Below are 13,078 nucleotides of genomic sequence, written 5' to 3' on the forward strand. Positions count from 1 at the left end.
TCAATTCAATGTGATCTAGGACAGCTAATCCTGTTAAAATCAACTGGATGTTTGCCATTGCCTTCAGCAGGAGGCCTTAAGGGCACACACTTAATGCATCAGCAATTTGTGGGGATGGGAGCTGCATCTGCTTGCCTGAATGCATTACTGAGCCTGAGAGCTGACCTCTAGATGGACAAAAATATGTGCCTCTCTTGCCCAGCTCACATGAGCTTTTAAAGGATATATCCATGGGCTTTAATTGCAAGCAAGCATATTGATTCTTTCGGATTTCAGTGCTATTATGCCAGTCCCATACCTGAGCAGAATTTTTTTTATGAATTTCCAATGGCTTCAAGAGTACTGCTCGCTTTAAAGACAACCTGGAGGCCCATGGCAAGGGCAACATTTCATCCAAACTGCAGCAGCCAGTGGACCCTGGAATGTGATTGTCCAGGAACTGACAGTCAAAGCACAGCTGGATTCAATCAGATATTTTTGATAAGCCCTCCAAATAAAGCCCTCTCCCTCACAAGTTAAATACTGTTTACTGTCAGTTTTAGATGAAACAGAAAATTGAAGACTGTAGGATGCTGGACTCCCTGTGCCCTTTTTTACAGGTTTCAGCCTGTGGGTCCTGGCTAAGTACCCAGCATATTTGCATTCTGGCTGGCAAACCCTACACAAATGAGTAAGGCAGCCTTCCCTTTCCCTGCTGAGCTGGAGTGCATTACTGCAACCCACAGGAAGCCAGCTACATTTCAGCTCAGAGATGAATGTGTTTTACTGGCAGAAAATATGCTGAAAAGCCTGGAAATATCTCAATGCAATTTGGAATGATTTGGGATGAAGAAGATGCAAACAACACATTATTTTAAGAAATTAATTGTAGAAGAAGAAAATCAAGTGAAATAAAGCATTTCCATAACAGTGAGCAATCTGCTGAAAACATACTAGCTCTGTTCATGTTATTAAAATAGACATTGTGAAGGAAAAGTCTATTTATTCATTTTCACATGGGTTCTCTGCCAGTTAAATTCAGGATGGAAATCTTCTTGCTATGACCAGGACGGTTTTGAACATAATTTCCCTACCATGTAGATACATTAATCTGAAGCTGTTTGCTGCAGCTTCTCCAAAGCACTTTGTCATTGACAGAGACCAGCTTGGACAGACCATGTCCTCATCCAAAAATGACATGCTGTTGTTGCCAAAAAAATTTAACTTCTCCATCTTCTCAACCACAGTAATTGGAAAAAGAATTTCTAATGATAAGGCATGTCAACTGGTAGAAAAAGTCTAAAATTAATGTAAAATATTAAAGTTACACAACGGGGAACTAGATTTTTCACTTAAATATTTGTTGGATTTTGGGGTTTTTTTGGCTGATAGATCTTTGACCACAGACCCAAACAAGGGTCAGAATACATCAAACACTTTAGATAAAAAGCTGGTGAGTATTATCTAGGCCCTACTGAAAATACAAATAAATGTGATCTGAAAGCCCTTAACTTTGGGGGAAGTTCTTCAGCATTCAACTCTGCACTACAATTTCCTTTTATCTTTGTTTCAGAAGAAAAGGCCCATATGGATGCTACAGGGCACAGTGCCTTAGCACGGCTGTATTTCAGATGAGAAACATCACCACATCCTATCTGCATTACAGTTATTCAGTGTCTCAAGACAATTTTCACAAACATTTGGTGTGTTTGCTTTGCTGTGCTAATCAAATTCCATTTCAAGTTCCTTCTATTTCTATTCTCACAGCGGTTTCAAATGGGAGTTGAGATATTTCTAAAATACTGTGCAGCAGATGTTGTAACTCAGGAGTGGGTGAAGGAGGGCCAAGAAAACAAAAGCAGGGAGCTATGAAGAGTAAATTGTTTTCCAGGTTTTTCTGTTTATTTGTTGTGCTGTGTTATGCAAGTGGCTTATCCTCTGTGCCCCAGCACTGCTAGCTGTTGAAAGGATATGTTCCCAGTGGACTTCCCAGCGTCTCATTATTTATTTGGTGTTAGAGAAAAGCACTGTGAAACTGATGAAAAATGCCACAGAAGGGTGCAAAGTTTTATTAGTCTTTCAAGGTCTGATCAGAAGGCCACCGAAGGAGAAAAAAAGACATTTCTAATTACTTCAGTGGACTTCGAGCTGGACTTTTTAGTCAACCCTCACTCAGTGAACTGCATGCATTTGTCATTTCCTTTGCTCTGTTTCAATGACATTGCCTGCTTGCAGCAGAGCACTCCTGGGGAAAGTAGTGTGCCAATCAGCAAGAGTTGTTTTCTTTTACTACCTACTGAAATTATGTTTTAACTCAAAATTTATTTTAAATTACATTTTAAAAAAAGCACTTAAAAATTCTGAAGATGATCACAAGGTTGATCGGTGTAAAAGTAAAAAGCGTAAAAAAATCAACCATAAAAAATGTAGGCTGCAGATATTTACAACCTAAGAGGCACCTGCTGTCACCCTGAGCTTCTTTCACAGCAAAGAGTTAAAGCTTCTGGGGGCTGGTGGGTTTCTTGTTGTGCCATCTGAAGACAAGAGAGGAAAGGAAACAAACCAGTCACAGCCAGTTAGCCACAGCAGATCGAGTTCTCAGGAGCACATCTGCAAATTAAGCAGATAGAATCCCCTCCATCAGGCTGTCTCTTCATGCCACGAGCCCCCTGGGCTGTCACAGAAGATTCCTCACATTGCTCACATTTGAATTCCAATTACACAGAAAGATTACGGAGGACACAAAAAACTGCTATCAGCCAGGTACGTCTAAATTACTGTTTTGCCTGAAGCAAACTTGGTTGATACACTTAGAAAATGTTTTGAGAAATACTATATAAAAAATTTCCTTCATTAAGCTTCTTTATGGAGGACTTCAAACTTCTCTGTGTGTCTGGATATGATTTTGATTGTGGACAATTTGGAAACAGCACTTGCTTCTCGGGGGTACGCTTTTCCATTCTGGAAATGAAAAAACCTACATGTCAAAAATAAAAAAAAATATAATACTGCAAAATCAATTTAATTCTATACTAGGTATCTGTGTTCTCACCAAAATAACTGCAAACTAATTAATGGTCAGCAATGGGTGTTTACTAGCTAAGACTCCATGATATCCTGCATTTCATTCTCTCAGTGTCCAATCAGTGCAGCTCAAATATCTTATTTTTGTATAAATGAAAAAAGGTTCTTTGTGTTTGCTACAGTTCATAAGATCAACTCATTAGTCATTCATTATTTTGCAGCATTCAAATTACTGTGAAATTACTATAAATAATACTTTCAATGCTGAAAAATATGAGATGTCACACTAAACAGCAGCACTGATTAGTCATTGTTCTCCTGATTGGAATGTTTTTGTTGCCTAACTAACAGGTAACAGGCAAAGCACAGAGGTGAACAAACCATTTCTGCATAGGGTCAAAGAGGACAGTAACTAATAAACAGTCTGTGAATGACTCAGTGCCTACACACTGTTATCTAGTGACATTTCATAAACCCTAAATTTACTAGGATCTAGGACACAGAACAATGGCAGACTTGCTTCCATAGGAGAAGTCAGAAAACAAGGAAGACTCTCCAAAGGTATATGAAATGTCAGTTGCTGTTTAGGTCACTCATGCTACCCCTTGCCTCTAAAACATGTTCATCCTGTACTTCTCTGTGAGCACCTAACAGGGTTTCTGAAATGGTACATCACCCAAAACTGTAACTATGTCCACCTATTTCCATAGTAAGCACATTTCAAATTACATTAGCTAGTGTTTTTGAAAAACACCTTCTGTCTTCACTGGATCCTTCTATAAATGTACGTCCCAATGCAGTCATCAAAATCAGAATTCGTTTTAATCTCTTCTTGCCATATAAACAACCCTGAAAAACCTGCTAAAAATACTGTTTGATTTTAAAATAAACAGGGAGAATGTTAGTATTTTTCTTTCTGTTAGCTTAGTTTCTAGCTCAGGTCTCTACTGCTTCCCAAATAGGGGGCTTATAAAAGTAATGCTGAGATTCTCATTTATTTGTATAATCCTTACAGCTTAACCTTTTATAAAAACACCAAATATGATGAAGCATGACTCAAGTCATCATAGCTGGCAATTGTTTATGTAACTCCCCCCTTCTCTTCATTACTCCTTGTAGTGTCTCTTCCCTGGTATCCTGTGTTGCACCACAACAAAGGCATTTGTCTGCTTCCCTCTGCACCAGCTGTACTGCTAATCCAACTCCAGTTTTGAGCATAAAGCCACAAAAAAGCACTTCAAACTCTTTGTTTATAAGGTGAGATCTTTTGGGTTCCCTGAAGCTGCTCAGGGTTAGAAGAGCCATGGCCCAAAGGAATCAGTGGTATTGGAAGGTTAGAGTTAGAGGTCAGCACAGCCAAAGAGCAACCACGCTGTATTGACACACTGTAATTAGCAGGAAAATACATGGAAAGCCAAAGCAATTCCAGTCAGTGCCTAAGGAGTTACTTCTTAAAAAGTTTCCAAAAAATCTCAGATAAACATTCTCTTCATTACATATTAACTGTTTGCTTATGTAAAGTTCAAGAAATATTACGAGACAACAAGGAAGTGTGTTTAAGTGTTCTTAACCAGTATGTTCTGTGTGTTTATCAATCAAATAATTTTCACTGATCTTTTCTCCACTCTGTATCTGCAGATTCTTCAGACAGTGAACTCTTCAGAAGTGAGTACTGCTCAATATCTGGGAAATAGTTTGTGACATTGTGGACACTAATAATTGCCCTATTTGGAGATTCTCTAAGTGTATGTAAAAATGTAAGATGCGTCCCAAAATGTCAATTAAATTGTTTGCCACTTTTAATACACTCGTTAGACTTCAAATATAAACCAGCAGCCAAATGTAGAACAGGAGAGGCAGAAGATAAAGAATCCCATATAGAACAGAAATTTTCTTACGGCATCTTCAGTATGGAAGACATTTTACTTTTCTAAAGATCCCGTATAACCAAAGAAGCTAATTAACCAGACAATATGAAAGAAGAGACAAATGACATCTATTCAAGTAAACCTAATTCAGTGCAAGCTCCTCTGATGATGCCATTTTTGAATGCTTGTAAGAAACAAGCAGGAGATTCCTGTTTAGCATATCACCTGAAGGTAAATAAATTCATAAGTCTTTCTTCATGCATAATAAGGACACAACCTGCTGTGTATACCGACATGCTCAGAAAAGGGTTCACTAATTTAATTAACTTATAACCGAACTTCACCCACAGTGCAGTACTTCTAAAAAGAAATCTAAATGTAGAAAAAACTAGCACCTTCAGGGCAGAGGCATTAGGCTATATAGTGAACAGAACTCAACCATGATCTTTGGATGATTCCACAAGACAAGACAGCCATTCCATGGATTGTTTTTCAAACAAACTCAGTAATGGCACACCCTGTCTGTGTGCTCTGGCCTGAAAACATCTTACCTTTGAAAAGCACTCCATGGCAGATCACTATTTTAGCACAGCAGTTCCCATACCAGTTTGCAGGCAGGCAGTGCAGCAATATGGTACAACACGGCAACTGATGCAGTCAATGCCATCAGCTCCCATGTTTTTACAGCAACTCTTCCTCTACACAACGTTGTTCAGATACTCCCAGGTTTTGATGTCATGTAGCTAGAAGATACCAATCCTTCCTTAAAAAAGAAACCCTATGTGTCTTGTTTTTGTTGTTGCAGCAAAATGAAAGCAGCAAGGAAAATACAAATCCCAAAGCTTAAAAAAAAAAAAAAAAAAAAAAAAAAAAGGAACTACATTGTAAAATGTAGGGTTTAGTGGGTTTTTTTCCTAATATTTCATTCACACCTTTAAATTCTGGGGATTTGGCAAAGGCTGGGACAGAGAACTTGGACATTTACTAAAGAGCATCAGTCTGCTGTCACCAAAGGACACTGCCAATGAATCAGCCAGTTACTTCCCTCCCTGGTGTCTGTGCTCTCCAAGTCTCTTTCACAGTCAATATCCAGGCCGATTACATAAACTCCTTTCAGTCTTCAAACAAACAGGTTTATGAGAGTAAAAGACACCCCCTGAAACCTACTGATGGAAGCATGAGCGAAGCGCTCAGGCGACAGAAGAGGACTCGCGCCGCCGAAGCCCCGCGGCAGCGGGACTCGCAAGGCCGAGCCCCCGACGGGGCTGTTCTGCCCGACCCGAGATTCACCTCGGGCCCTGCCGCTCCAGCCAGCCCTGCACGGCGGCAAAGACAGCGGGCACCTGCCCCTTCTAAATGCAATCAACAAATCCTGACGTTTTCCTTGTAAACAAAACGCGCAATCTCAAGTCTCCGTGCACGCCGGTTCTCCAGCCCGCTGGCTGCGGGGCCCTGGGGCAGGCTCCCGGCCGGGAGTCTCCTGCCGCCCCGGGAGAGCCCGAGCCCCGCCGAGCGAGGCTCCCGTACTCGGGGCCCCGGGTCTGCGGCAGCCGGGAGGCTCCAGCCCGGCATCCCCGCCCGCCTCGGGGCGACAAACGGGCAGGAAACCCCGGCTTGCGGCATCTCCGGCGCCACTGCCTCCGCCCCGGGCGCGCCGGGGCCAAGCCCCGCCGCCAGCAGAGCAGCCCCGGCCCCGCGGCCGCACTCACCGCCCCGGCTCTCTGAGCCCGCCGGTCCCGATTCCCCACGGCCGGGACAAGGAAGCGGCGGCCAGGCCGGGCCGGGCCGGGCACACAGCGAGGACTACCGGCCCCAGCAGTCCGCGGGCCCGCGTTCCCATGGGAGCGGCCGCGCCCGCCCCGGGAAGCGGCCCCAGCGCAGCCCGCGGCCGCACCGCGTGCGGGCTCCGTGTGCCGGCAGCCCGCGGCGTGCACAAAATCCACAAAATACCGCCGAAATGGTGCACATCTCGTGCTTGATTCATGTCTTGAGACGCAGAAAAGCGTGTCTGTGTGAGTTTCAGAGAGTGAGCTGCAGCGCAACTTCCATAGGATTTATTCAAGTTGTGTTGTTAAATAATTGTGATAGGATCTAATCACAATAATTGTGATAGGATCTAATTGATCTGGTTTTGGGTTTTTTTTTTATTTTCTCAGCCACGGTATGGCCCAGTCAACAGACAGAATGTCGCTGCAGATGATAACCACCATCAGTAACTCATCCTTGCTTCAGCCGGGCTTCTCTCTCCTGAATTTTGATGGGCATGTTTTCTTTTTTGGTCAAAAAGGATGGCCAAAGAGATCCTGCCCCACTGGTGTTTTCCTTCTGGATATAAAGCAGAATGAGCTCAAAATGAAACCTGTCTTCTTCTCTAAAGACTCGTGTTACCTTCCCCCTCTCCGCTACCCTGCTCTTTGCACGCTCAGAAGAGATGCAAGGGCTGATGAGTACCAGTATATCATCCATGGTGGTAAAACACCTAACAATGACCTTTCTGATAAGATTTACTTTATAAGTTTGATAAGCAAAACTAGCAAGAAAATGACATTCCAGTGCATTGAGAAAGACCTGGGTGGAGATGTGCCTGAAGCTAGATATGGGCATACAATTAATGTGGTTTATAGTCGGGGGAAAAGCATGAGTGTTCTGTTTGGAGGGAGGTCGTATACTCCTCTTGCACAGAGAACCACTGAAACATGGAACAGTGTAGTCGACTGTTTGCCATCTGTGTTTCTGATTGATTTTGAGTTTGGATGCTGTACATCATACATACTTCCAGAACTTCAAGATGGACTTTCTTTCCATGTTTCAATTGCCAGAGATGATACAATCTACATCTTGGGAGGCCACTCACTTCAAAATAACACCAGGTCCCCCAACTTGTACAAGCTAAAAATTGACCTGCCCCTGGGCAGCCCGGCTGTGACCTGCACCATCCTGCCAGGGGGGATATCAGTGTCAAGTGCTATAGTGACCCAGATCAGGGACAATGAATTTGTCCTTGTTGGTGGCTACCACTCAGACAGCCAGAAACGGCTGGCGTGTAACACCATAGTTCTGGAAGATAGTAAGATAGAGATTGTTGAAAGTGTGGGCCCAGAGTGGACACCAGATATTAAACACTGCAGAATATGGTTTGGCTGTGATATGGGTAAAGGGTCTGTTTTGCTGGGCATTCCAGGGGCCAACAAACAAATAATCCCAGATGCAAACTACTTCTACATTTTGAGATGCAAAGGAGCAGAAGAGGACAAGGAAGAAGAACTGATAACACAAACTTGCAGTCAGACATCAAGTGAAGACCCTGGAGACTCCACTCCATTTGAAGATTCGGAGGAGTTTTGTTTTAGTGCTGAAGCCAATAGCTTTGATGCTGGCGATGCTGATACTTACAATGAAGATGATGAAGAAGATGAATCAGAAACAGGCTATTGGATCACCTGCTGTGCCAGTTGCAATATTGACATCAACACCTGGGTCCCTTTCTATTCGACAGAACTCAACAAGCCTGCAATGATCCTGTGCTCCAGCGGGGCTGGCCACTGGGTCCATGCACAGTGTATGGATCTCTCAGAGACCATGCTTCTACATCTCTCAGAAGCAAATGTCAAGTATTTCTGCAATGAGCATGTTGACCTCAATAAAGGCCTACAAACTCCCCAAAAGGTGATGTGCCTGAAAAAGCCACCCATGAAACCATTGCGCAAAAAGAAAACCATGAAGTTATCGACACCAGCGAAAAAGTCCTTTCTTCGGAGACTCTTTGAATAGATTTACACTGATGATTTGTATTCACCTGGGAGGAAATGAAATCACAGGCAAAGGCAACAATGGTTGAAGCAAAGTGGGTTGAAGCTTGAAGATATATTCTTATTTCAGTTATCTCAATGTTTTTGTTAAATTTCAAAGCACATGAATTTTTTCTGTTTCTTATGTGTATTTTTGTAATACCCAGACAGGGACCCCATCTTAGAGGGCACTGTGCAAACACACAGCCAGACACTGGTAAACTGTGCTGAATTGTATGCTGTAACTTACTCCCCAGTGTGTTTAATGGAACTGCTGGTAGGATAAGACATTGTCCCATGTAGTCAGTGCTGTTACCATCTGTCCATTAAGAACATTATATTGCCCATTTAAATTTTTTATCTTAGTCAGTAGTTCTAGAAATATTTGACCTAATTTGTAGCTGCATTACTCTAGTTTTATGTTGATGTAATGAAATAAAATGAGACTAATTATTCTGGTTTTAAACAAAAGTAGTGGTTTTAAGTCCCTTGTGTCAGAAATAATGAAATATTCAGATACTGAGGGTCAGTTTTCTTCAGGGACTTCCATTATGGAAAGCTTACATATGGAGCATTTAATTCTGGATAATTAATTTTTTTTATTTTGAGAGTTGTGGAATGATTATATGTCAGTTTTGGCTACAGTTGAGGAATATCATCTCACAGTAAAAATTAAATAGCTTTTTTTAAACGACTGTGATTGTCAACTGCTCTTTGTGTTTTTATTTTTTAAAATTTAGTAAGATAATAAAGTTTATAATGAAAATCTGTGGTTTTTTTCATGTATTCATGAGTAAACTAAATACTGTAAATTCTAAATTTTACAAAAAGACAGCATGTATGCTTGGGAGGTCCATAGGAGGCCTGATGAGGGGTCTAGCTTGACAGCCACCCCATGCTGTGAGCTCCCATTGACTTCAGAAAAAATTTCTTCTGATGAACAGGACTTTTATAATTTACTCCAGGTCCTCCACTACCCATTTCTTTCTCTGCTTTCCCAGGGTGACTGTGTAGAGTGTGAAAGCTTAGAAGTGCAAACTGTAGCTGAGTGATTCATTGAGCCAGTGGAGCATTGTTAGGGTAGAAACAAATGCGGTTGGCTTCTCAAAACATGAGGAGAAGATTGGATTCAGATTGAAAAGGACAACGTCAAGGTTGAATAGCCCAAGAGTTTACTAAGATTTTTGTGGATTCTTTTATTGGCTATTTGTGAAGCCTCATCATTCTTGATGTTATTTTTTATTTTTGTTACTGCTCTAAACAGCTTTTCAGAAAATCAATACCAGCAGCTCAACATTTGTGAGCCAACAATAATAGCACAGTATTCACAGTCCAACTCTCATGCTGGATCCCTGAATAAAAAAGAGAAACAGGAGCAGCTGTCATCTATTTGATCACTATGTGCAGACCCTGAGCAGCCACTCCTTTACAAAGCAGTGTGTGGAGCACAGTATTCCTGTCAACACAGACTTGTCTGCACAGTACTGCCCTTAAAACCTTACCACCCCAAGTGAACAGCAAAGAAAAGGGTAAAGTTTCCATTTACAAACTTTCCATGTGCTGAGGGAACTTAAAGTTTGAATTTGGCTTCTAAAGGGGAAGTATATCACCCTGACTGCCCTCTCTACTGCCTGTATATGGGTATAAATTCACAGATTTCAATGCCAGCTTCGCATTTCCTTTGTTATGTTACTTTATGTAAGCTCAGAGTATATAGTGCTGTAAGTTTTTCCAAAGAGTAAGTTAATATCAGGTTCATGTAAAGTCCCTTCAAACTGATGAAATTAAATAGTCAACGTCCCCTTTTGTAGATTAGTCATAGGTCTTAGAGAGCTGAATTGTCATTAAAATATATCTTCATCATGAACTTATTTACATCAACTGAAAAAATCCGCACCTACATTAAAGCCACATCATCTCAACACCAACACTTTGCCATTTTACAACAACAAAGGACTCCCCACAATTACTGGGCTGCCCATAATTATTGAATTCCCTGGCAATACCCAGACTGAGTTTTTGCCTGTTACCTCTCTCAGTTACTGTCATTAGCTCAAGTTCCTTGGACAGCACACTGTATGACAAATTTGTCTACCAGTGCAGACAAATAAAAAAATGGAAATATTTTGTCATGGGAAAGCTCAACCTAGCAGAAGTGACATGTAGCCTGAGAAAAAGCCTTGTGGTTTGGGCACTGGTGGTGTGGTTGCAGCATGTCGGGAGCAACTCTGAATTTCCAGAACTGACTCCTGCAGCTGCAGTGACTCCCTGAATCCCTGGGAGCACAGGCACACATTGTGGTCCCTTCCAGTTCTTACCTGAGCTGTTGTTCTTTACTTAACACTGTGGCTATGAAAAAAGCAATTCACAGTCAGACATTATGTTATACCTCACCGGGCCCATAACATAAGTGTACTGTGTATTTGAGATGGTTTTTTTAAATGTATGGTTTATTTGAGTAGGAGGGGGAAATTGCTTGGTTAAAGCATGTCCCAGCTTCACAGTGAAAGGCTGTACAAGCAGCATTAAATCACATCTCAGAGACTGTAGCTACTGCAGGAAAAAGAAGTTGTAAGTAAAACAGAAAATATTTGAAAGGATCTGAACATAAAGAGATATACAAACTTCAGCCTGTAAAGAAGACACTTGACATAGCATTCAAGACTGCAGAAAGCACCTAATTTCCTGAGTCAGGTACTTCAAAAGCATTCATTGTCTTCAAAACCAGTTAATCAATACAAGATGTTTCTTGCTCAGGCAGGTTAGAATTAACAGATAAAATGAAGTAGATTTAAGTGCAGAAGTAAATCTCTATTGTATCTGCATCCAATTGACCTGTGTGTTTTGTGACCACAGTAAGCAGCATCATGGTTCCCAGACACATTTTAGTAACACTGTATTGCTATTATCAGCTGCTATGAGAAGAATATATGGATTTTACTGCTATTAAAAGGTGCTTGGACCTTGAAGTACCTGATTAATTTACAGGAAAAGCACAGCACAAACTTTACTGGTAGCACTAAAGCATGTGTTGTAGTTCAGAGTGACTCATTGCACCAATGGACCTTTGAAAGGAGTGGAAATAATGCAAGTGGGAGCCAAAAGCAAGAGGAAAATGTTGAATTCAGATTGAAAAGGAATTTCTTAAGTTATTTACTGTTGGACCCTATGTATTAAAGACAGAAGGATTGGCTTACTTCTTTTTCATGATTGGTGGCTTCAGCTCTCTCTATATTTGATTTCCTACCCTATTCCATTTCAAACATGACTAGCTTCTGGGAAAGGCTTGAGCCTTTGAAAATCAAACTCCAATTTGTTGTCTCTACTTTAAAAACTCTGGCACTGTGGAGCACGTTTTTACTTTGGAGAAAAAGCAAGAGGATAACCTTATAAACTCTCCAGTTTCTCAATACATAAACATGTAGAGAAGAGCAGGGCCCTGGCCATTCCACAGATGTGCAGTACCTCCTTTGTAGAGGTGGTAGTTACTTGTCCACTTGCTCAGAATGCCCATCTCCAGAGTAGCAGTATTGAAAATGCATCTCAACCTCTCTCCTGATGCTGCTAGAAAAGCTGCTAATTAAATAATCTCTAATATGTCTTTTTGTATCGTGGACAATATTAAGCTTGATGAAAAAGGTACAAAAGCTCCTTAAACACTTAAGGAAACACTTAGTAGTTGCAGCTGGTCAGCTGCTTGATCATTACACCATATCAATCCCCTAAAGCAGTACTCTGAAGAGCTCTGGCAAGCCTCATTATTCTTCATCTTATCTCCAAAGGAGTACATGGAAAGTAAAATTCAGTCAGTTATTACAGATTTAGGAGTTAAGGAGTTACATCACCCTAATTTACCAGAAAACTGCTGGAGGCTTAGGCTTTTGCTTTATAAGGGCTCTGGTTTTTCCCATCCAACAATTTTTTTACTTGATGCCAGATGGAAAAGCTGAGTTGGTGATATAAAGTGCAGATATTAGATCTCTGGTTATCTGATTACACAGGAAATCAGGTAGCTTAATTTTTTCATCATTGCTTCCATTCAAACCAGTTGGTTCACATAAATCTCTTAACCTGTAGATATCATTGTAAGGAAGAAAGAAAGATTTTTTCTGAAGCAGAATAAAGCTAAGCTACAAATAATGGACTGAAAGGTACATTGGAGCTAATCTTTACAGCTTAACCTCTAGTGAGGAGCCAAAATTTGATGCAAAAGATACTTAATGTATTAGCATGGTGACTACAGTGCAAGACTGATTTTACAAAAAAAATCTGGGATGGTATCTGTAAATGAACCAAAAGACATTTACAGACTAAATAAAACTGGTTTTGTATCAGTTTACTGTTCTGTCAAAAAGTTGCCTGTGAGGAAGGGTGCTGAAAGGACTGCTGAGATTCACAGAGTAATCTTCATTTGTGTTA

At 41.2% G+C, this 13,078-nt stretch overlaps 2 protein-coding genes across 8 annotated transcripts in view; one reads left to right on the forward strand and one right to left on the reverse strand.

Moving 5' to 3' along the window:
- LOC121344855 (intraflagellar transport associated protein) overlaps window positions 1-6,694 on the reverse strand; it is a 39,277-nt gene extending 32,583 nt beyond the window's left edge. For 4 of the 7 annotated variants that reach the window (XM_041421148.1, XM_041421150.1, XM_041421152.1 and 1 more), the window contains exons 1-2: window positions 6,581-6,694; window positions 5,423-5,614 (exon numbers count right to left, since the gene is read on the reverse strand). The gene's annotated coding sequence lies outside the window, so the exon portion shown is untranslated. Of the gene's footprint in view, window positions 1-5,422; window positions 5,714-6,580 lie in introns of all 7 variants that reach the window. The other 3 variants (XM_041421147.1, XM_041421149.1, XM_041421151.1) reach the window with 3 other exon arrangements.
- A 340-nt stretch (window positions 6,695-7,034) lies between these two features.
- RAG2 (recombination activating 2) lies at window positions 7,035-8,642 on the forward strand. Its single transcript, XM_041421174.1, has one exon. It carries the CDS (start codon window positions 7,035-7,037, stop codon window positions 8,640-8,642), a length of 1,608 nt encoding a protein of 535 aa, XP_041277108.1.
- Window positions 8,643-13,078: the final 4,436 nt, after the last annotated feature.

Source organism: Onychostruthus taczanowskii, unplaced genomic scaffold (assembly GCF_017590055.1).
Source record: "Onychostruthus taczanowskii isolate IOZ18803 unplaced genomic scaffold, ASM1759005v1 scaffold69, whole genome shotgun sequence".
Taxonomy (NCBI): Eukaryota; Metazoa; Chordata; class Aves; order Passeriformes; family Passeridae; genus Onychostruthus; species Onychostruthus taczanowskii.

Excerpts from the sequence above, each read along its gene's own strand:
- RAG2 (XM_041421174.1), top strand. The coding sequence starts at position 7,035 with ATGGCCCAGTCAACAGACAGAATGTCGCTGCAGATGATAACCACCATC.